Source organism: Aricia agestis, chromosome Z, assembly GCF_905147365.1.
Source record: "Aricia agestis chromosome Z, ilAriAges1.1, whole genome shotgun sequence".
Lineage (NCBI taxonomy): Eukaryota > Metazoa > Arthropoda > Insecta > Lepidoptera > Lycaenidae > Aricia > Aricia agestis.
Window position 1 is genome coordinate 34,144,682 of NC_056428.1, and position 26,397 is coordinate 34,171,078.

The 26,397-nt window shown below is 35.8% G+C and overlaps 1 protein-coding gene across 1 annotated transcript in view; it reads left to right on the forward strand.

Annotated features, from left to right (window-relative positions):
- LOC121738864 (RING finger and SPRY domain-containing protein 1-like) overlaps window positions 1-26,397 on the forward strand; it is a 95,436-nt gene that overhangs the window by 42,672 nt on the left and 26,367 nt on the right. The window contains exon 4 of the mRNA XM_042131123.1: window positions 24,835-25,005. Within this exon, the coding sequence (XP_041987057.1) occupies window positions 24,835-25,005 (171 nt within the window). The remainder of the gene's footprint in view (window positions 1-24,834; window positions 25,006-26,397) is intronic.

Sequence of the window (26,397 nt, forward strand, 5' to 3'; positions counted from 1 at the left end):
ATAGGGTTTGAAAGTTTGAATGAAAGTCCGTCATTTCTTTAGTTTATTTTTGGGCTGCTGATTAAAAATGAATGGATACGTAATTATTATTTAAGCATTTCTGAAAAACCTGCACCTAAAGGGGATGCATAGTGGTTAAAAGTTAGTATGAAAAACCTATTGATTAAAAATAAATAAATACGTTAAAAAGAAATAAATTGTTATAATTAATACAGTTTATATAAAAAATTGAAAGCCTTTTTGTCACTAAAATATGCGTTCAAATTTTCATGAGTTCAAATTTTTTTTCTACAACTTTTGAAAAAAAAATCTCTGACTTCATACTAATCTGACCTATAACTTCATAAAAAAATCGTTATAACTTCTTTGGTTTGGTTTTTTGATTTGGTTAAAAACGATTTGGTTAGGAAGTATTATTGGTCAGATTAGTATGAGATCCAGTAATTTTTTTTTAAAAGTCAAAGAAAACTGAGAGCTAATATTTTGTCCATAAATTAAGCTGTATGGCTTATCTTATTATGATGTGAAATTAAAGGATCAGACACTAGTGTTGGGACACATTATAATATATTGTTTGTCCTAAATAAATTTATAAACAAATGTTTTCGAACTGTACCTAACATGTCAACCTAGCAATTACATACCATTACTTCGGGAACTAAAGCGAGAATTAGAGCGTAAGGAACACGCAAGGCTGGCCTAATGTCACCTAAGGTCGCTTCGCTCCTCATTCAAATCAGTCCATTTCCTAATCAGACGACAGACTACAATAATTAATGATATTCTCGTGAAAATTATTATACTTACCTCAACCCGTTAACGATTTGACGTAAGTGTATAATGAGAATATTATATTCTTTGATGTTTTAATAAAGACATTGAATCGAACAAGGAACACAGCATTGATTTTGCATATCATAGAATTGGAGTAAGTACTGGTTTTTCAATGTCAGTGAGTCCCGATTGTTTTACTGGGAATTTGCTCCCATAATTGGCACTGGACAAAGCTTCATCCTTTTTTATTGCTAAATACACTTGTATATTATTCTGCGTATCTGGTGTTTGTTTTTCAGTTATTACTATTCGATATTTATATTTTGAATTATCAGTAATAATATGATCATTAGTATGGTCTTCTTATGAGGATGGAGAAACGAAAATTGTAAGTTAAATAAAGGGGTTGATTGTTATAAGTTACTTAAATAAAATATTATTGTGATACCCAGTTTTAAATAGAATCAATGAATTATACTATATCTGAAGCTGGTTTCAGACTACGCTGTAATAATGAAAAATTATGTAATAGCATAATCCTACTAATATTATAAAGGCGAAAGTTTGTAAGGTTTTTTTTTTTTTTTGTATGTTCAACCATAACTTCGCCGTTTGTGGACCGATTTTCATGATTCTTTTCTTGTTGTACAGGGTTGAATCCGAGCTGTTGGTACCATGTTCACAAAAGTGGTGATCTGATGATGGGATCCATGAGGCATCGAGGGGACTCCTTAAAATTTGTATGGAAACATATAGTGATTTCGATTTTTTGACAAGCATTCGAGGTAAATGCTACCAAAAAGTAAGATTTCGCACCAGGTTATACCCTGGATCCGAAGGTACCGAACAGAACTTTTGAATCCTTATAGATACAGGTTCGGGGATTTCGGCGTTGTTTAAGCAACTGAAAGCATAAGCCAACACATCAATTTAATTGATCATCATCATCACAAGCATAATTATACCATGGGTCATCACATTATAAGCCAATTATTGGTACTTTTCGTGATATTTTGCATCGAAGCAGATGTTTTTGACGATCACTTCGCTGTTTGTGGACCGATTTTCAAAATTCTTGTGTTGTTATATAGGATATAATCTTAATTTTATATAACAATTAAGAAAGTGGTGAGCTGATGATGGCATCTATGAGAAATCGAGGGCAATCCTTGAAATTTATCAAAACACTCATAGTGGTTAAAATGTTGTTTCTAGTAACTTAAGCATATGTTACGTGTAAGAGAAATTTCATACAAAGGTGTCTCTTGGTCCAGAGGCACTGAACAGAACTCCTGAACCTTTAAAGATAAAAGCTTGGAAATTGCAGCATCGCTTAGATAACTCCAAGCATTTACCACAATTTCGCTCACAGTAAGATAATATGGATAGTTAATATTCCTAGTGGTTATCTACGCATAAATCCTTGTCTTGTAGATATAACTAAAAAGAGTAAAATTAATATTTTTGATAAACAATATTCTTAAAATTACCTAAAAAGTATGAAATAATTCTTATTTTTCATTAGTGCCTTTTTCAAAATTCGACTAAATCTCAACAAATGCTGTACTCAATTTTCATTCTTTTGAAGTCGGTACTGGCTAAGTTCTATGTCAAGTATCTCAGTTCTGGGCTGGTACCGACTTCAAAAGAATGAAAATTGAGTACAGAATTCGTTGAGATTTAGTCGAATTTTGAAAAAGGCACTAATGAAGAATAAGAATTATTTCATACTTTTTAGGTAATTTTAAGAATATTGTGTTTTCCTTGGAAGTCGGGTTCAATTTTTTGTTAAAAAATAATAATTTTTCTTTTGGTGTAAGTATAGAATCTATACCATTTAAAAATTGTAATATATTTTTTCGAATAAATTATCATACCACAATTTAAGAATAAAAGGTTAAATTGATTACATGTTGAACTTTAGACTCGAATAACTTTTAAATGAGTGGACTTAGAGAAAAGGCATAAAAAAACATTTTTTCTTCCGTTTCGTTCCATACCGTTCAATTTACTTCAGAAATATGTATCCCTCATCGCAACATGTTAATTCCAAAACGAGTTGTAGGAAGTGGGAAAAAACCATGTTATTTAAAGGTAAAATAGAAATTCTCTTGAATTGAATTGTTTTTTTTTGATCCGGTCTAATGGACACGCAGTCTCACAGACCGCAGTAAAAGTTCAAAACGAAATTACTAAGCAAGCTTGCAGTTGGCGTCACATTTTTACTTCAGACGCTTCAGACGACGTTTTGCCACTAAACCTGAAGATACTGAGGCATGAGGGCTGCAAGAGTGAAGCTTACGGGGAAGTGGGGTTGATAAGATTCTAGCAGGGTAGGAACGGTTTTTGTGACTGTGCGTGCATAGTTAAAGGTTAATTTTAAATAAAAATAAAACTTGTGGTAAAAGGAAAACATTTTTTTTATGAAATAAGGGGGAAAACAAGCAAACGGGTCACCTGATGGAAAGCAACTTCCGTCGCCCATGGACACTCGCAGCATGATGTCTGATTATCATGAACGAGTGATTTTCATTTGTTTTTAAATGAGTGAATCTAATGCAGAAATTCGATATATTTCAAATTAGTGTTACTACAAAGAAGTTTAAAATGCAACACAAGCCGCGAAAAAAATGTGATGTTTATGGATCTAAATCTGGTTTAAGCCTTTTCAATCCGGAAATATTGATATCAAAGATTCACGTCGCGTCGTTCTGGTCGCCCTGTTTCGGATAAATTGAAAGTGGAACAAGATCTATACTATGTAGCTTAAGAACTGAGAATAATTGACAACGGTTTTGGCGCATTAAAAAAAGCTGGGTACATAAAAAATCGGCCAAGTGCGAGTCGGACTCGCGCACGAAGTGTTCCGTAACATTATGGAGCAAAAATTGTGTTTATTGTATGGGATTAATTATTATTAATTTTATTTAAAAATGTAATTACTAATTATTAAAGTGTATATACAATAAGGTATTTTGTGAGCATTTTGCCCACTTGTCATCTATACTTACTAATATGTATTATAAAGTGGAAGAGTTTGTTAGTTAGTTAGTTTGTGTGTTTATTTGAACGCGCTAATCTCAGGAACTACTGGTCCGATTTGAAAAAATCTTTCAGTGTTAGATTTATCGAGAAAGGCTATATATGGCTATAATTTATCACGCTAATATGATTAAGAGCGAAGAAATGAAAGTGTGGAAAAAATGGGGTGAAATTATTTGAAAGGGCTTATTTGAACGCGCTAATCTCAGGAACTACAGGTCCGATTTGAAAAATTATTTCAGTTTTATATAGCCCATTTATCGAGAGGGCTATATGCTATATTTTACCACGCAAAGACTAATAGGAGCGAAGAAATAGAGGAAAATGTGGAAAAAGCGGAGGAAAATATTTTTATGTTATTTGATTTCGTGATGAATATACCTACTACATGAAAGGACATAGGTTTCTTTTTTTGCGAATAATGTACGGTTTCCGTGACATTCCTAAATTACGCGGGCGAAGCCCCGCGGAACATCTAGTCATTGATATAGAGCAAAAAATTGCAAAAAAATCACGTTTATTGTATGGGAGCCCACCTTAAATATTTAATTTATTTTATTTTAGTATATTTTGTTGTTATAGCGGCAACAAAAATACATAAACTGTGAAAATTTCAACTCTAGCTCAACTCTGTTATTGAGTTACAGCCTGGAGATGGACAGACAGACGGACTGACATCGAAGTCTTAGTAATAGGGTCCCGTTTTTACCCTTTGGGTACGGAACCCTAAAAGCTCCATATTTGAGTGCCTCATGAGTTCACTGAAAGAAACCATTAGGTTTCTTTCTTCATTAGAACAGTGTACTTACTCATTTGTGGTTATTTATTTCTTCGTAATGTTACCAAACCATTTTTGAAGAAACTGGTGGCGAAAAGTGGATCACGTACGACAAGAAAGATAGGATAGAGACAGGCTTCACAGACTGTGGCGAAACCCGGGTTAACACGCAACAAGGTGATGCTGTGTGTATGTCGGGATTGGAAGGGCATTATTCATTATGAGCAGTTACCGACAGGCAGAACTATTGATTCTGAGCTGTATCGCGTACAACTGATGAGATTAAAGCAACAAGCTGAGGAAAAGCGGCCGGAATAAATCAACTACAGGCTGAAGAGGTGTGTTATTTCACTATGACAACTCTAAACACACATCTTTAGCCACTAAGCAAAAATTACGAGAGTTGGACTGGGAGGTGTTAACTCAAATTCGTTAATTCATCCGCCGTATAGTCCTGACTCCTGACATTGCACCTTCAGATTTACACCTGTTTCGGTCTCTGCAGAATTATTTAGGCAGTGTCAGGTTAACATCACGAGAGGATTGCCAAAATCACATGTCGCAGTTTTTTTACTAGCCCAATGATGAAATACTCAAAGCAGATATACGAGTATGTTACTACCGCGCGCGTTGTGAAGATTCAAATACGGCCCAATCGGGCCGTCTGTTGTTAAGTCTGCATCGAGCGCAGTCACGAACGTGCCGCGTCTTGTCTTACCTAAATAAATTTAAAATGACGTCGTGCGCGTTTCGAAAATGTACCAATTATGACTCAAAAAAAAAACAAAACACATGGAATCTCTTGCCACATGTCTTGATTGCAATAAATATCTCGATTATTTACATTTTCAATAATTTTTTCGAACAATCTGGAAAAAATCGAATTTTCGTCATAGCTCAGGCGAAGAAAGAGACAGCGATACGATTCGACATTTAAAAATAGAACTGTCTCTTTTATGTAAATGGTCTTTCGTATCTTTTGATTCACTTACCTGTCAAATTTGTCAATGTTTGCAATTTTGAATTTGAAAATTGTTCGGAAGAGATTTAAGCCGGAAAATAGTATGGATATAACAGATCTGTATAAGTAGAATATCATTGGATTAGCCCCTAAATTTTTATAGCAATGGAATCACGTCCCTACCCAGAAGATTACAAATTATTGTTATCCAACAAAATGGTACCTACATTATTAAGTCTAATAAACTTTATGAAAAGCCCTTTTAAATTGGTATATGAAATCAGTGTTGCCAACTGCTAGCCTTGCCGAGTAGCTTCATTATTGTTCAAAAGTTGCTAGATTGCCAGTTTTCGTTCCCCCAGTAAGTTTTTAGAAGTAGCTAAATGTAACGGACACTGTTTTGCCAACAGCTACCTCTACCGAGTGGTTAGATTGCTCCTAAAAAGTTGCTAGATTTTCAGTTTTTGGCGATAGAACTTGAAGTATCTTTTAGTTAGTTGGTGACCAAAAATATATATATGTTGACGTTCTTACCTTCGACTCTCGGTTGTTAAACTAATATGTATTCTGTGCTCTCGGTAAATACTTTACGGATCTCGAAATTTGAAAGGTAGCTAGAAAAAGTAGCTAAAAAAAGTAGCTAAAAAAGTAGCTAAAAAAGCCCGATACCGAAAAATAGCTAGATAGCTAAGTTGACAACACTGTATGAAATGCGAGGAAACTTTTTCTCCCACTTAATATGGATGTGGTTATATGATGTTTGTTTACCCGAGAAGGCTCTTGAATATTTATTGTTGTGCTATGGTGTGTATAAATATTCAATAACCTGCTTAAATTATTTATCTAAATGTCACACCCTATCTCTACCTTCGTGGTCCAGTGGCTTAGAGCAGTGTTCCGGAAACTTTTTGTGTTCAAGGTAGGTACATCTAGGAAAATAAAAATATTTGGAGGTACATCACAAATTATTCAGTGTGTATAGTGCTTACTCTAAGCTCTCACCCCTTCGTCCCTCTTTTGGCATTTAGCACTAGAACTAAGTACGACCTTTTCCGAGGCACACCAACTGTAACCACGGTACACCATTTTATTCGTGTCTGGTGTACCCTGGGTACACCAGTGTGCCGCGGCATACACTTTGCGGATCACCGCTTTGAGCATGACTTGACCACACTTGACACACCACGTCAGTCTGGCCCCGTGCTAAGTACTTACCTGAAGGACTTCTGTCTGACTATACACATATTTAAGATTTTTATTATATCGTACACATATTTAATACACATCCATGACCCAGGAACATTGAAAACTTTTTTTTTCTGTCGGCGGCATTCGAACCCGCGACCCCCGGCCGGAGCTGCCACGCACTCTTAACCATTGAGCCACAGAGCCCAGAGGTCGTTACTAACTTACTCCTGAGTAGCTGGCCTGGCCTTCATTAAAATCAGCTACTATACCAAAAGCGGCGTGGGGGGAATTATTATGTCTACCTGGCCAGACGTAAACATGGCCGCGAATAAAAATTGATTTTGGTAATTGAACGTACAACTAAGTGCCAACCCACACGTTCCACAACCACACCACGTCGTCGGGCGTATATTTCGTATTGTAAATGAACTGGACTATTTACACGTACCACATTTTGCAGTCGTTGTCGACCACTTGTGTGATACCGACCACATCGCAATTACAACGTTGCGTCGATGCAATGACAGTGCGCGCACACCGCCCGCGCTCTTCCCCCCTCCGTTTCATTGACTTTCGTACGTATCCACAACGCAAGGTCACGTCGGCATTTTGTCGGTAACACAACGCAACCACAAAAAGCTGCAGCGACACCATTCACACGCAACCACTGCTCGACGACATGTTATCGTTGCGATGTCGTGTGGTTGTGATACGTGTGGGTTGGCCCTTAGAAGTTAGAGCACCAGACGAACGGTACTGTCAACGGCACGCGTCGACGGTAGCCGTCGACAAGTTCGTCTGTAAGAGGCCTTACAAAGCGTAATATATAATATATATATATATATATATATATATATATATATATATATATATATATATATATATATATATATATATATATATATATATATATATATATATATATATATATATATATATATATATATATATATATATATATATATATATATATATATATATAGTGTGTAACAAAAACAAGTGATAATACTTTAGGCTGTGTACGTGTTCCTTGTAGAGAATTCACTGTGAAAGTAGCAGCTCTGAAAGACGAAAATATTTTTTCACTTTTGTATGGGCAAGGGCCCGAGCGTTACGTGTTTCCCCATACAAGTGAAAAAAATTTTTGGTCTTTCAGAGCTGCTACTTTCACAGTGAACTCTCTACAAGGAACACGTACACACCCTAGAGTATTATCACTTATTTTTGTTACACCCTGTGTATATATATATATATATATATATATATATATATATATATATATATATATATATATATATATATTCTTTATATTTATTACGCTATCTTTATAATTATTACGCTAAGACAGAGATATAGCATATATCCTTACTCGATAAATGAGCTATCTAACACTGAAATAAGTTTTTAAGTCGGACCTGTAGTTTCTGAGATTAGCGCGTCAAGCAAACATACTCTACAGGTTTATAATGTTAAGTATGAGTTTTTTTTATTTTTTATTATCGCTTGACAAACTCGAGTCTCGATCTAAAAGACTATAAAAAGTACCAAAAACAGGGTCATAATAGGCTCATAATCATAGGACGATGCATAGTATAATATGGTAGTGATGATGATGATGACGATGAATGTAATTTGCATAGTAGCATATGCTTTCCGTTCTTAAAACAACGCCGAAACTCCCAAACTTGTATCTATAAAGAATCAGGAGTTCTCTCAGCATCTTCTGAACCACGGTATACCACTTACCAGGTATACCTCGGTGCAAAATTTTACTTATTGGTAGCATTATATGCTTAGAATACTTATCACGAAGCCGAAGTCACCACATGTTTTCCTATACATTTTGAGGAACTCCCTCGATTACTTATAGATCTTTCGTCAGATCACCACTTTTGTGAATATAATACCAAATTGTGATGATACCCTATATACCAAAAGAAAAATTTTGAAAATCGGATAATAATGAACGGCGGAGTAATCGTTGAACATAAAAAAACGAACATTACACCTCCCCCATTTTGAAAGTCGGTTAAAATTGTAGCCTATGTGTTATTCTGATGTATGAGCTATATTATTATAAAGTTTCATTAAAATCCGTTCAGTAGTTTTTGAGTGAAAGAGTAACAAACATTCATACATCCAAACAAACTTCCGCCTTTATAATATTAGCAGGATGAGAACTGCGATGGCATCCGGACTCTTAACCGATTCAGTGCGGATGATACGGGAGCCGTGTCATACGCGTTTTTAGCGTGTGGCGTAGGACAAGGGAGCCGTGTCATTTGAAAAACGATTGTATCTCCCTCAAATTACACGTATGAAGGTTCTACTCTGAACAAAATCATCTTAATTTTCCATGTAGAACAAGCCTATAGGCTTCGCCTCTGAATATTCTGTGAATTGAAAAAAAGTAGGGGCCGTCAACCTTTTTTAATTAAAAGGTGCATTCATTGCGGATAATACGGCAGCCGCGTCTTATGGGTTTTTGAAGTGTGGCGTATGACACGTGAGCCGTGTCATTTAAAAAGTGATTGTATCTCCCTCAAATTACACTTTAGAAGGTCCTACTCCGAACAAAACCGTCTAAATTTTCTACGTAAAACAAGCTTATAGGCTTCCTCTCTGAATATTCTGTGAATTGAAAAAAGTAGGTGCTGTCTCCTTTTTTAGCCCACCGTACATTATCCGAAATTTCTGATCTGATTTCGGATGCCCGCCGGAACGTACTCTGTTCATACATTATATTGTGGACCTCCGCATACTATCAGAATTCTGACGTATCAAAATGTATGAGCGTCCGAATTTTTCTGATCATAAATTCGGATAATGTGCGGCCGGGCGTTTTAGTAGTAAACTTTTAAGAAAATAAAGAAGTAATATTGGGAGTCCATATTATTCTATATTATTTTAGACTTTCAAGTTCTCGCATTTTTTTAAATAATAATGTATAAAAATACTTACGTTGACATCAAAGTATTACTAATCTACTAACGATTTTTGTTTTAATTAAAGTTACAGTTTCTTTCGAAAATATTTCTAACTAGCTGTTTCCGCAAACTTCCTTATCCATAGGAATAAAACGTTTCCCTGCGGTTAAAAGTGGTCGTGTAACTATAAGCTTTATAACTGGAACCCAATTATCGTGCTTATGAAATTTATTTAAAATCGATATATATCGAGAAAACTTAGTTTTTGTGTATGGAATTGGCTAGTTGAACTTCTTTAAGAGGATACACCAGGGGCGAGAGAAATTGAAAATAGGTATTTGAAAATGTATTGCTGTCTTACCAATCTCAAGTCTCCCACCGCAGAGCGGGATAGAGACAACACGACAAAAGTTCTAATAAAAGAACAGAAAATCTTCGATTCGTTGTCCGCTGATTCCTTCTCCAAAACTTAACCGATTTAAATATTTTTTTCATTAAGAATTAAAGCAAGGCTTGAGCTGTGTTCCTATGTTTTATTTTTTTTGTATATTCTAGCCAGTTTTGTTTTCTGGGTGTTTGAACACAGAGGAAAATCTGGCAATTTTTTTGGGTTTTTGGACGCTCTTATCTTTTTTAATAATTAAATTATGAAAAAAAAGAAAACATAGGGACATGCTAATAGTGGCCATAGATATTCAGGAAAAAAATCATAACTCTACCGGCATTATCCAGGGAGGAAACAGGGGACAGCGTTTGTATGGAAAAACGGCGGTGTGGAATCCTCTTAAATTTATCTACGAACGTATTATTTACTTTGGAAACCCAGATCTGATTAATATAGGTATACTCATTTTTCTAACTTTGAAACCTACAAAAGGTTTGCAATATCTGAATAACAAAATCGCTTACCTGCCATTTTCAGGTTTACACTCAGTAAAACTACTCGAAATCAACTCAAAACAACGTAGCCTTCCGTCAACAACAATGGTTTGGGCTCAACTAAATAAATCAAGTTAATACAAGCGTAAAAACAAAAAAAAACAAATCTTTTTGAACGTGGCGGATGACACGGTAGCCGTGTCATCTACCTCTATGGCGTATGACACGTTTCACGTGTCACGGGAAAATTGTATGCCGCCACGACTGAAAGTCTTCAAAAAGGTGCGCCGAATTGAATCGGTTAAGAGTACAACTCTAGTTCACGTATCTACTGATTATTGTGATCTCAATAACGTCCCCGGGACGGAATTAGCAGCCCAAATATAAATTTTGAAAATAAGAGTATTTTTGTTAAATCTACTTAAACTTTTCATAAACGCGTAAACGCACTTTTCATTATTTTTAAGAATAAGGGAATAGTGAAGCTAAAGTTTGATGTTTCATTAATTATGACTGTAGTATTTTATTTCATTTTTTAGAATATTTAAATAAAACTATCCAACGACACCCCACACTGTGGGGTGGATGCGAAAAAAAATATCATCCCCGATTGATATGTAGGGGAGGTACCCACCATTAAAAAAGAAAGATTTTATATACCATTTTGTCGGCATCATTAATAACATATTCAGGCCAAATTACAGCTTAAGTCCTATAGTTTCTGAGTAAAACCGCCGATAGATAGTCGGACAGACAGACAGACTATAAGGGTTCCTTGTTGACTAAGGAACCCTAAAAATGTACGGTTCCTGTGCATAAACTAAATTACTGAGTGCAAAATATAACCTTGTAAGTTGTAACAAGATAAATATAATGAAGATTTCTTTAATGCTAAGTACTCACATGCGGTTTTGCTCGATAGTTTTACTCCAAATCGAGTAATAATAATTACTGTGTGGACCGCAAAACTCACAGCTCGAAGGCTCTCATCGAGCCACTCGAAGGCTCGCATCGAGCCGGCTCGATGGAATTAAATATATTGATTTAGAATAAAACTATCTAGCAATGCTGAATGTGTGGACGAAAGCCCGAGCCGCGGGTTTTGCTCGACGGTATTGCTCGATCGAGCAAAACCGTATGTGAGTACTTAGCATAATATGAAATTGAGTTACGTCAGCTCAGGGCAAAGGACAACGGATGCCCTTTTCTACTAAATATAGAGGATTCCACTGCTTCATTTAATATCATTGCCTTGTGGTACTAAACTGATTAACCTTCGGGGCTGTGTGCTTTTGACGCGTAACTACATTATACTACGTACTATCATCAGAGAAGTTGATTCATAGGCTGATTGCGGACCTGCGTAATTTGGTCGCGTTACTAAACCCAGCCGACATAATATTATACGAATTACGTCTATGATATTCTATTATAAAAAAGGTAGATATCGCACTAGCGCGTACAGTCTGACACGGCCAAATGAAGGTAAGTGCCTTCTTTTGAATTAGTTGCATGTTGGCAGCGAGTGAGCGACGAGGTGTCACGTTAGAATATCATTGTGTCACGTTTTAGGAAATGCAACAATAATTATAGTTATAACGAAAAAAAGGATGAAAAAGTTACGCACCACAAGTAAGTACATGAAAACATCTAGTAATTAATTTTTATTTGGATATTTTCCAACATTATCGACAAATTATTTAATGCAAAAAATTAAACTAAAAAAGGATAGAAAATACGGACCACAACTGCAACGAGATAAGGACAGATAATCGTGTGACTACGAATAATCGCGCATGCGTGCCGATGTGCAATTCAAAGTATATAGCAATCCTATTCTATATCATTCGTAAAGTATTATCTGTCGCATTCATTGTTGTAATTTATAGATATACCAGAGGTAGGTATTTATATGTCGTACAGGAACATATTCTGAGGACCGCTTTGTATGAGCATACGCCATCTTTAATAAAAGATCATTGAATTACGTTGAATCGAGTAGGTGAGTTATTTGATAACGTGTATAACAATCGAAAGAATCGAAAAACTTATTTCAACATGGTACCACCTCTTAAAGAAATACATATTATGAGGAAGCGACAGCGCGATCTAGGCGACTCTTTGCGCCATCTGTTATGAGTTTTTGCCCCCTTTTTCCAGTTAAAAAGTAGCCTATGTCCTTTCTCAGGCTTTAGACTATCTGTGTACAAAATTTCATTACAATCGGTTCAGTAGTTTTGGCGTGAAAGCGAGACAGACAGACAGATAGATATACTTTCGCATTTATAATATTAGTATAGATATAGATTTCGTCCGTATTATTTTATTGAAGTGACTAAATAAGTATGTCACCATGGCAACGTCCATTGCTATCCCGTCGCACAAACAATGGTCGCCGTCAGTCTCGAGTTGTAATAATTTACTATTATTTATTCAACAAATGCACTTATCAATATAAAATGTACCCAGTAGCCGATTCTCAGACCCGCTGAATATGCATATAAAATTTGGTTAAAATCAGTAAAGCCGTTTCGGAGGAGTACGCGGCCTAACATTGTGTTAAATTATTCATAAGTAGGTCGTAAACAGGAAAAATTATATTATGTGAATTAACAAGCCCTGATAATGTGAGGAACTAAATGAAAAAAAAAAAAAAAAAAACATTGTGACACGAGAATTTTGTATCTTAGATAAGATTGAATTGTTATTATATTTATTTCAAATTGACATTAATTGCTATGAAATTTTGATTTTTTAAGTAATATTGTTAACGTAAGCAAAATTGACAATAATTGTGATGTACTTCGAAATATTTGTATACCTTGGCGAAGGTGGAAATGTAGAGTAACCATTAAGTTTTAAAGCAAAAATAGGCCAAAAATTGCGTTTTTTTTGGGAGCTTCCCTTAAAGTTTTATTTATTTTAATATTATTATTGATTATTAAATTAGACATTTAAACCAAGTTTTTGTGAAAGTATGAAGTGCCTACTTATTGCCATTATTAATATCAAGCAAAAAAGGCAAAAAATGACATATTAATTTTATTCTGTTTTTAGTATTTGTTGCTACAGCGGCAAGATATAAGTACTTACACAATCTGTGAAAATTTTAGAAGTCTAGATAAAGCGCTTCTTGAGATACAGCCCGAGTCTCGTTTTTACTCTTTGGGTACGGAACCCTAAAAACTAATTGATAATACCTACTTTTTCTTCTTTTAGTTTAGTTAGTTCTTAGGATGTGTACGAGTCCCCTATTAATATAAAGTTCGCTCTGAAAGTAGCATCGCTGAAAGAGTAACTTTTTTCAACTTTTGTAAGGAAAAATACATAGCCCTAGGGCGTTTGCCCATACAAATCATAAAAAAAAATTAGCTCTTTCAGTGCTGCTACTTTCACAGTGGACTGTATATTATAAGGGACTTACAAACTCTAAAGTATATTATCACTAATTCATTTTGTTACACCCTAGTATAATATTATATTATTTCACAACCTGAACATTTTGTGGTACACTTTACGGAAAAACTATCCACGCCTATTAGCTATATCCCCACTGTGCCTTTTTTTGTTCATCAAGGGCATGCGTTATAGCGCAGTCAACAGCGCACGTGAGGCATGCCAGCGACGCATGCGCTCTGACCGTATCCAAAACTTCAAAAATGACAACAATATTGGCGTTGCGTTCCTTGACGCATTCAATTATTGAATGCGCCAATATGAAAGTTGATGACGAAAATTGAAGACGAAAGTGCACAGTGTGGACATAGCTATTGATTTGTGCTTTAGGCCCAATTTCACCAACGTCTGTTTGTGTTAACAGCTTGTTTTATTTTATTTGAGTAAGTGTGATTCGAAAACTATTTCAAATAAAATACAAAATGTTTTACTAAAAGGGATTTAACACCTCGGTCGGTCACGTGGGGTCTTTAAAAGCCCGAAATTTGCGAAAATAAGGAAAAGCGTCATTTAAATTAGTCGTAGCAACTCCGCTATTTAGGTAGCTTTCTAAAAGGAATTATATAAATATTACTGTAAAAGCTCGAACTGCAGTAAACCCTAAGATTTTCTAGTAAAATCTAAGGTCTACCAATTCCTAGTGGTAAATGTCCAAAAAGGTTTGCAATTCGAACTTTTACCACCATATAGTTGGTAAATCTTAGGATTCACATTAATGGCATGGTATATTGTTGAAAAAAAAAACGGCCAAGTGAAAGTTCCGTACCGTTATATAGCAAAAACAGGCCAGAAATTGTGTTTTTGGTATGGAAGGTTCCCTTTAATCTTTATTTTAATATTATTATAAATTATTATTAAAGTGGTATTAACAGTGGGAGAGCCGTGCTTCGGCACGAATGTACCGGCTTGGTACCGGAGAAATACCACTGGCTCACAGAAAACCGGCGTGAAACAGCAAGTCATCAGGATTAGCTACTTTGTAATAATCCTAAGTGCCATAATAGCACTCCGTGTTGCAACAAGTGAAATGTATTGTTTTCGTTACCTATTATTTAATTACATATTTTGATTACCTTTTTTACTTTTCGTTGTTAAATGCCAAATAGAGAAGTACTGATTCAGTTAGATAGATACGATAGAGATTGAGATATTCAGAGATGGTGTATGTTATAATATGTTGTATGAAAATAATTTAAATAGGTTAGTATTACTTATTATGTGCCTACCTGTTTTGTCTAATAGTTATAGTTTTGTCTAATAGTATATTTTATCACGCTAAGACTAATTAGGACCGAAGAAATAGAGGAAAACATGGAAAAAAACGGGGGAAATTATTTGAAAGGGCTTATCTCACGAGCTAGGTACTGGTGCAATTTTGACTGTTATTTGGACAGATAAGAAGTAGACCACGTAAAGGATCATAGCCTTTTTTTTGTGGACTAATTTTTCTGTGAAATATCTAATTTACGCGGGCGAAGCCGCGCGGTACGTCTAGTCAAATATAAACATTGAACATTCCAGTAACTTTTCATAAATACATTTGTAAGAAAACGCCGATTTCTTATACTTAGCTGAAACGTTATTTGCTATATACGTTATGGGAATATGCTCGAATGAGATGTGACGGTGAGAAAGTTCTCGCTGCCGGCGATATTGCCAGTGATATTGCCGAGAAACTGGAATGCTCCCGGGAATATTCTTAACGTTCTCGACAAAATAATATAATTTAATATAATATAATATAATATAATATAATATAATATAATATAATATAATATAATATAATATAATATAATATAATATAATATAATATAATATAATATAATATAATATAATATAATATAATATAATATAATATAATATAATATAATATAATATAATATCTATGGACGCTTCACACCACGTCAGTCTGGCCCCGTGCTAAGTACCTAAAGGACTTGTGTTACAGGTACCAGACAACGGAAATATATTTAATACTTTTATACTATACATATATTTAAGATTTTTATTATATCAAACACATATTTAATGCACATCCAGACCCGGGAACATTGAAAACTTTTTGTCCCGTCGGCGGGATTCGAACCCGCGACCCCCGGCTTGAGCTACCAACGCGCTCACCACTGAGCCACAGAGGTCGTCTAAAATAAATTAAGTTTACAAGGGCATTTCTTTGTAAGCTCGTACGCCCATACAAATACTAGCCTGGAAATTATTTTTAACACGTGCCAAAAAATTACTACTTTAAATAAAACTAGCTGTCCCAGCAAACGTTGTTTTGCCATAAAATGATTTTTCCTGTTTTCCTGCTTTTCTCTTGAAGTTTCTTCTGAAAAAAAAATCTATAGACAATCTATAGATATGGAAAACCGTGGAAATCGGTTCGTGCGTTCTGGAGTTATAGCGTCAGGAAGGAAAACCCGACTTATTTTTATATAATATTAGATTAGATTAACTTTTATTTTAATTAGATAAGAAGGCCCACTAAATTTCTGCGTATATTCCGATATAATAGCGATTTTATAAGAAATCGTCAACTGGGACTGTTAAGTGCGATATATTTTCGTATGAGAGATTCCCTTAAATATTTATTTTAAAGTAATTTGTTAATACGAAAGTACAGATACAATAGGGAATATGCAAAAAAAATAATTCCACTTCAAATATATTTTTCTGTACTTAATCTTTATCATCCTCACATTATAATCAAAAGGTATTTTTTTAATTAGTTATCATTTAAACCCATAAAATGTTGTTTAAAAATTGAAAATTAATGGAGGAAAATTCAAACTTACTAAACGCGCCACCATTGGTCGAAACAAAATGTGACGTCAGATGTTACATATCTGCGTCGATATTCATACTGTGGTTATAGTATTTGTTAGAAAAATAGTTTAAAACTGGTGATTTCTAGTGAATCTATATGAGTACCTATATTAGGTTTTATAAATAAGTATAATATGAGGTTTTATCATAGCACAATCAGACTATCTACCGAAAATAAATGCATTTATGATGTTAGAATATTTTGCATCAAATCTTCATTTTACTATTTTATTTAGTTAGACTAAGTGACCCGGCAAACGTGGTTTTGCCATATAAATTTCTAGTATAAATTTAAAGAGTGAATAAAAACCTATTCTTAGACCTAACAAATGTATACTATACTGTACCTATACAAAATTTCAACAAAATCGGCTAAGCCATTTTGGAGGAGTTCGCGCACAAACAGTGACACGAGAATTTTCATATATTAGATATTCTAATTAACATTCAGAACAATTTACGTTGAGTACCGACTACCGACTACCGACGTAAGTAGCTACTTGTTTGTTTCAGATCTTCTATTGCAAAATTAATTTACTTTTGACTAAATCGCATGAAGATGTATAACAGTAACATAAGTATGCTATATACGTAGCATACTTACGTTGTAATGATCATCACAATAGTAATTAACACGAAAATGGAGATAGAGTGAGTCGAGTGAGTGAGTTTACCGGAGGCCCAATCCCCTACCCTATTCCCTTCCCTACCTTCCCCTATTCCCTTCCCTTCCCTACCCTCCACTATTACCCTATTCCCTCTTAGAAGGCCGCAACGCACCTGCAGTTCTTCTGATGCTGCGAGTGTCTATGGGCGACGGAAGTTGCTTTCCATCAGGTGACCCGTTTGCTCGTTTGCCCCCTTATTTCATAAAAAAACATTGCTTTTCATCATCTTACACCATGGTTCTCGCATTTTAACATCGTTTGGAATACGAAAAATTCTTTGTCAGGTGTGTTTCTAGTAATGCTTTTGCACTTCAGTATCACACGATACTTGTAAGAAGGTTTTTTAGCCTCTTCCATGATCTCAATAGCAAATAAACGGGACATAACATCTGACGTCATCAACATGGCGCGCTAAATGCCGGCGTTTGAACGCTACAAATTTAATCAATGTTTTAAATTTCAATTTAAAGAATAATTTGAATATTTTGAAGCCTATTTATGTTTTATTCTCATTTATAAAGATATAAAGAACTAATTAAAGTCATAAAAAAAATCATGCATATTCCCTATTGAGTATTTTGTGAATATAACAAGTGCCTACCTGTATCCACTATTGATATCGAGCAAAACGGGAAACAAATGACGTTTGTTGTATGGGAATTACGTAAAATATACGGAAACATATGTACCATTGAAGAAATTGATTCAAGCTGGTTTCAGACTACGCTATAATATAATATAGTATATAGGCTATAACTCATAGCACAAGAATATCGCGCACCATACATTGTTATGGACATGTTCACACTGTACTGTACTATAATATATTATTGGTTTGCTATAGGCTATGTATAGTGCGCGAATTCTTGTGATATGAGAAATATACTAAGTATATGCTATTATATTATAGCATAGTCTGAAACCAGCTTCATAGATTTCATAGACAGCTGACGGACCTACCTAATTAGGTCGCGGTATGTCAAATCCAGTACGACATACATGGAATCTGAGGGCACGGCAGTGCCCCAGCCAAGCTTTTTAGCAAAGGCACGGCCGTACCATACTTTTCTCGAAGCCGTTCGCAGCTTTTTCATACCCCATTTATCTTCGATGTTAGCAAAGGGATTTAGAATTTCGGTCACTAGGAGCAAGTATTAAAACTAGCACGAAAGGAGAATGCCCAAAGTCGGTACTACAAATTCTCATGCGTCAATATGAAACTCTATAGTCATTATTTTTCGAATTTTTTACGTAATTGCACGCCAGAAATCCAATTTTTGAACCCGGAATCATCATAATATTAATATGCGAACGAAAAACTTTGTAACCCTTTTTACGAAAAATGGGGAAACGTAGGTGCATGAAATTTTGCACAGTTATAGTTTATATTGTGAAGGAGTGCACATCCCAAGTATTATTTATTGTACAAACTTTCCTACGATTTTATTTTAAGTATACTTATAGATGTTCCGCGCGGCTTTGCTTGCGTAATTTAGGAATTTCAAGCAACCGTACTTTTTTCCGCAAAAAATAGCCTTTCCTTCAAGTGGTCTATTCTTCATGTTTGCCAAATAACATAAAAATTGCTCCAGTCGTTCTTAAAATAATAAGCAATATCAAATAATTTTCCTACGTTTTTTCCACATTTTCCTCTATTTCTTTGCTCCTATTAGACTTAGCGAGATAAAATATAGCCTATAGCCTTTCTCGATAAATGGGCTATCTAACACTGAAAGAATTATTCAAATCGGACCAGTAGGTCCTGAGATTAGCGCGTTCAAATAAGCCCTTTCATATAATTTCCCCCGTTTTTTCCACTTTTTCCTCTATTTATTCGCTACTATTAGTCTTAGCGTAATAAAATATAGCCTGTACCCTTCCTCAATCAATGGGCTATCTAACACTGAAAGAATTATTCAAATCGGACCAGTAGTTCCTGAGATTAGCGCGTTCAAATAAGCCCTTTCATACAATTTCCCCCGTTTTTTCCACATTTTCCTCTATTTCTTCGCTCCTATTAGTCTTAGCGTGATAAAATGTAGCCTATAGCCTTCCTCGATAAATGGGCTATCTAACACTGAAAGAATTATTCAAATCGGACCAGTAGTTCCTGAGATTAGCGCGTTCAAATAAGCCCTTTCATATAATTTCCCCCGTTTTTTCCACTTTTTCCTCTATTTATTCGCTACTATTAGTCTTAGCGTAATAAAATATAGCCTGTACCCTTCCTCAATCAATGGGCTATCTAACACTAAAAGAATTATTCAAATCGGACCAGTAGTTCCTGAGATTAGCGCGTTCAAATAAGCCCTTTCATACAATTTCCCCCGTTTTCTCCACATTTTCCTCTATTTCTTCGTTTCTATTAGTCTTTGCGTGATAAAATATAGCCTATAGCCTTCCTCGATAAATGGGCTATCTAACACTAAAAGAATTTTTCAAATCGGACCAGTAGTTCTTGAGATTAGCGCGTTCAAATAAGCCCTTTCATATAATTTCCCCCGTTTCTTCCACTTTTTCCTCTATTTATTCGCTACTATTAGTCTTAGCGTAATAAAATATAGCCTGTACCCTTCCTCAATCAATGGGCTATCTAACACTGAAAGAATTATTCAAATCGGACCAGTAGTTCCTGAGATTAGCGCGTTCAAATAAGCCCTTTCATACAATTTCCCCCGTTTTCTCCACATTTTCCTCTATTTCTTCGTTTCTATTAGTCTTTGCGTGATAAAATATAGCCTATAGCCTTCCTCGATAAATGGGCTATCTAACACTAAAGGAATTTTTCAAATCGGACCTGTAGTTCTTGAGATTAGCGCGTTCAAACAAAAAAACAAACTAACAAACTCTGCAGAATTATAATATTAGTATAGATAATATAATAATATATAATATTAGTATAGATAATAGATATAGACTATCGGACTTATCTGCAGAGGGTAGATGTTATTGAACTGTCGATTCCCATTGATGCTAAATTTAGAAGATTTTACACAATGCGCATTACAGCCTGACAATGAATGGTGACAGTTGTTTTAATTTTCCTATGTAAAAGTATAGCCCGCTTGAAGGTCGAAATGTGAGAAGGATTCCATAAGACACTTACATAGTTACTTAGGTTACGCATTTTTTCTTTGTCGACTATGTTTACCTAAGAGGTTTCTAATAGGAGTTGTTTTTCTTCTCATTAACGTTGTTTTTATTTCATGTCTAAAACGTTGTTTTTATTTATGGCTTCAATACCTATAGTTATAACTTATAACGTATGTAGGGGATACTGAAGAAATAAATGCGATCTAGCCAGGTTTTCACGTTTTAGGGTTCCGAACCCAAAACGGGACCTTATTACTAAGACTTCGTTGTCTGTCCGTCTGTCTGTCTCCAGGCTGTAATTCGAGAACGGTAATAACTAGAGAGTTGAAATTTTTACAGATTATGTGTTTCTGTTGCCGCTGTAACCAATGATGTTTTATTAAAGATGGCGTATGCTCATACAAAGCGTTCCTCAGAATTTGTTCCTGTACGACATACTAATTACTAGAAACATCTAATTACTAGAAACATCCCCAATCTTAATCTGACAGAGCCGACACATTTCAATATAAAAAAAAAAATTACCCACCACCTGGGAAATCTGATTTCTATAATATGATAACTAGACACATGTCGGAAGCCTATGCAAGCTTAATCTGACACGCACGAGCTACTCCCGAAATCCCCTCTTCCCCTCCCCAACTATGAGATTAGCGCGTAACGCGTTCAAGTTAGCCCTTTCAAATCATTTTCCCCATTTTTTCCACATTTACCCTCTTTCTTCGCTCCTATTAGTCTTAGCGTGATAGAATACATAAATACATAAATATAGCCTACAGCCTCCCTCGATAAATGGGCTATCTAACACTGAAAGAATCATCAAAATCCGTTGCGAAGTTTTAAAGATTAAAGCTAACAAAGGGACATGAGGAAAAAAAAGAGACTTTGTTTTATAATATGTATAGATTAGAAGCAAATCACGCCACAGAATATAATCACGCCCGTAATAACTTTCATCCCTTTTAAGGGTTCCGTACCCAAAGGGTAAAAACGGGACCCTATTACTGAGACTTCGATGTCTGTGTGACTGTATCTCAAGAACGGCTATAGCCTTCTGAAATTTTCACAGATTATGCATTTTGTTGCCGCTATAACCAAAGCTATAACAACAAAATATTATACTAAAAATAAATAATTAAATGAATGTTTAAAGGGGGTTCCCATACAACAAACTTGATTTTTTGATCTTTTTTGCTCGTTAAAATAAAAAAATACAAAAACATAATTTTTGGTCTGTTTTTCTCTCTATAACGCAACGGTACGGAACACTTCATTCGCAAGCCCGACTCGTACTTGTTCGATTATTTTATAAAAGTCATATTTTTACAAAACTATGAATTACATCTTAATATATATATTTCTTGTGTTCGTGTGTATGTGACTGAACTCCTCCTAAACGACTGGACCAATTTTGATGAATTTTTTTGTGTGTGTTCGTGGAGATTCGAGAATGGTTTAGATTTACAGTTTGGTCTACTGGAAAATGTTTTTTCAATTAATTTCTTATTTATAAGGAGTTGTTGATTTTGGAATGTTTTACATTAGATCCGGCGGACGGCGCTATCATCGCATTCAATATTATTCTATTTCAATTTTAGTTTGTCCTGACAGATGGTGCTACGATTAATTTGAAAAAATTTTGTTATTCAATTCATGTGCTGATTAAAATATTAAATAAATAACACATAGGCTACAATTTTAACCGACTTTCAAAATGGGGGAGGTGTTATGTTCGTTTTCTTATATTCAACTATTACTCCGCCGTTTGTTAACCGATTTTCAAAATTTTTCTTTTGGTATGTAGGGTGTCATCCCAATTTGGTATTATATTCAGAAAAGTGGTGATCTGATGAAGGATCCATAAGTAATCGAGGGAACTCCTCAAAACTTATAGGGAAACATATGGTGACTTCGGTTTCGTGAGAAGTATTCTAAGCATATGCTACCAACAAGTAAGATTTTGCACCGAGATATACCTGGTATACCGTGGTTCGGAAGGTGCTGAGAGAATTCCTGATTCTTTATAGATACAAGTTTGGGAGTTTCGGCGTTGTTTTAAGAACAGAAAGCATATGCTACTATGCAAATAACATTCTTCATCATCATCATCATCATCATCACTACCATATTATACCATTTCATAGTCTTTTAGATCGAGACTCGAGTTTGTCAAGCGATAATTAAAAAAAATCTATATATACCTAATATTATAAACCTGAAGAGTATGTTTGCTTGAACGCGTCAATCTCAGAAACTACAGGTCCGATTTAAAAACTTATCTCAGTGTTAGATAGATCATTTATCGAGTAAGACTCATCATTTATCGAGAAGGTTATATTATATTATTACTCTAAGACTAATACGACAGAAGAAACTCAGGAAAATGTGGGAAAAACGGGGGAAATATTTTTTATGGGAAAATGAAGCTACGGATTCTGTAAAATTTCTAATTTACGCGGGCGAAGCCGCGCGGGACATCTAGTATTCCATAAAATACATCAATAATATTTATATGCAAATTTTTGAGCAGATCGGGCTAAGGAATCGAGTAGTTTCAAATGTCAAGCCTCTACGATAAGTGGTTTAGGATGTAGCGTGATTCCATTTCCATGCAGGACAAAGCCTTTTATATAATGATGATATAGGTTCAGGACAAAGCCTTTTATATAATTATATAGATTATGGATTTACATATTCGTATGGATTATGTACGCAAAATTCTCTTATTTAATATTATGTGCCTGAAATGGTACTTAACGAACAATGGGAGTCCAACGACATCTTACAAAGAGCAAAACTTTTATTTCCACGTATTTTCTTTTTATTGTTATCAATTCTTTGTTTATTTTAACAAGCAAAATAATAAACGTCAAAACAACATCTAACTAAATATATTTTTTCAAGGTTTTTAGTTATTTATGGCTTGAATTGTTTGTTTTCCTAATAAAAAACAAACGGTATTAATTAAACAAAATTATAATACTTAGCCTTTCCCGAAGTGGGCGATAACGCCCCCTTGTGGGCGCTGCAGGTCTAAAGGTGTGGGACCCAGAATAAAATGGGGGCGTTGTATGAAGGCTTGGGGGGTGATTTGTAATTTCATTTCGTCTGGATGCATTGCAATTTTGAAACAATGGGGGGCGCTAAAACATATTTTTAGAAGAAATTAATTTGGGAATCCCTGCTTATATCCCTGCTGTACATGACGTGTCCCTCATATAGAGTTTACTGTTAAAGTGGCAGCGCTAAAAGAGTACTTTTGGCTCCTATGTTTCTACATATATAAGAAATGCCTCAACGTCATGAATTTTCCCATAGAAAAATTACAAAAAATTCACTTTCACGGTGGACTCTTATCTATAATATTATGAGGGACATATTATATGCAATATATGTATACAGGGTCTAACAAAACTTAAGTGATAATACTATAGGGTGTACGTTTCCTTATCTTTATGAGTTCGCTGTGAAAGTAGCAGTGTTGAAAGACCAAATTTTTTTTCACTTTTGTATTGGGAAACTCGTGACGCCGCACTGGGGCGCTCGCCCATACAAATCACAAAAAAACTTGGACCTTAAGTGCCGCTCCTTTCACAGTTATCTCTCTACAAAGAACACACACCCTAAAGTACTATCAGTTATCACTTAGGAAAGCATGCGTGGGGCCGAAGCCAACACCTTTAAATCTAGATGTAATGTGACACCGGGCGGCGACTCTCCCTGTCCGCACTATTATAGGAGTACGACTAAGGAGAGCCAGCGGCCAGTGTAGGACTATAATTGCAGGGAAGAGAATTAAAATGATATCGGGCTATGGGGGTGAGGTGTTACATGTATCATAAAAGTGGGCAGACGGTGACTCGCCAACTCTTTGAATGAGCCCCTTAAAATGGCCGCATGCACGGTGCGATGCGGCAAAATTGACAGAGCGGCTTGAGGCAGGAGAGGTGTCGATGGACTTTAAACGCCGATCATTTGCACCCTCACCCATCACACGCCACTCACGCTTCACATACTCCCTCCGAGCCGAAGCTCTCGCGACTCCACTCTGACCGGCCGGTTAAGGGAAGGCAGAGGGCCTGATTCTCCGTCAGTGTCACTCTGGCCGGCCTGTGAAGGCCGTGGGGACGGTATTCCCCAACATCTCGCCACAAGCTGCCCCGCGGGCTTATTATTATTATAGATAAACTTATTCTATTTTTAAAGTCGCTCAATGAACCTAACTGATTTTTTGTTCTGTAGCTCACGGAACTGTACCGTCTGTCGGAACGCCGTGCCAGCATACCTGATGTGGACGTGAAGATTGAGAGGAACATGTGCATCGCCATAGGCTGCATCGCGGAGAAGCTGATCGGCCCCAACAGCGTGGCGGTGATGACCAAGAACACCCTGGACTACTTGTACACGTTCCTGGTAAGTATGGGTGTTGTGTTAAGGGTCAATTCAGACTGCAACGCGACGCGTAGATGCATTTCTAAAATTGTATGGATTTGACAGATTTGCATGACGATTGACGTCTCACGCAATTGAAATGGACCAATTCAGTACAAAAGATATGCATCTACGCGTCGCGTTGCGGTCTGAATTGACCCTTAGGGCCCTTCCACACGACGTATTTTTTGCGCACTGACGAGGCGCGTTTTTGGTGCGCTCGTCGTTTTCATCGCGTTTTTTCAGATATAAAGTTTGCTGACAGTTCAACTTGCGTGTGTATCGATACAAACGAGCGTAAAGAACGTCGTGTGGAAGGGCCCTTAGGCACACGGCGACTTTTGCGATACAGTAGCGATACCATCGCGCGTCTACGTGGATTCAGTCGCGAAGCGGTCGCTAGCCGTGTGCCCACTGCCCTTGTAGGGGGAAGTGGAGTCATTTAGTCGCCATGAAAACACTATTCGGTAACTGCACAAAAATACCTGAGAATCCCCTTCCTCCCTTTTTATTTTATTCTTAATTTTTATTTATTTAAGAAAACTTACAGCTACATTAACAACTAGTTTTAAAATAACACAGGAAGGCCAATTACAGATTTTTACACATATAAAATACACTAAAAATATTAAACAAAGAATAGAACAGATTGATGTACCTAACAAATAACAATTACATACTTACTTAATATTATTATATAATATTTATTTTTTAAAAACGTGGATGCTAAGGTTCTTCTTATGTCTACCAATATACTGGTACAGACTAGTCTAGTTCTGTGCTCCGAGTCGCCTCATCGTACAATGTACGCTCTACTTGATCTAAAAACATAATTTTCTTCACGCTGTCGCACGGTCGCGCGTTTGCGTTGATACAGAAGCGCGTTGCAAATACATACGACTAACAAGTGCTAGTCGCGAACTCGCGATGCAATCGCGCAATTACATCGCTACAAAAAGTTCCCTTGTGCTAGGGCCCTTAGAGCCCTGTTGTCACTGCCCAAATAGATCTATCGTGGCTGAAATATGGATATGCTTAGGCGGTTATAATAGCGGTTGACTCGCGGCCTTAGGGACTGTCCGTACTGTTAATTTTCTAGATCTCTGATCTAGATTCTAGACACGCGGTAGCGTGTCAAGCCAAGTTCAAGTAAAACAGAACTGACAAGCAGCACCGTGTGTACTCGTAATATTACACGAACCATTTGGAGCCACTTTTGACCACCTCATAATTCAAAAACTATTTAACATAAACGTGTCAAATTTGGCTCATATAATGAGACTTGCATGAGGTAAATATTATATGCTTTAAATTTCGTAAACACATCTCAAACGGTCATTTAGATAATCACGTCCGAAAATCGATACTTTTATC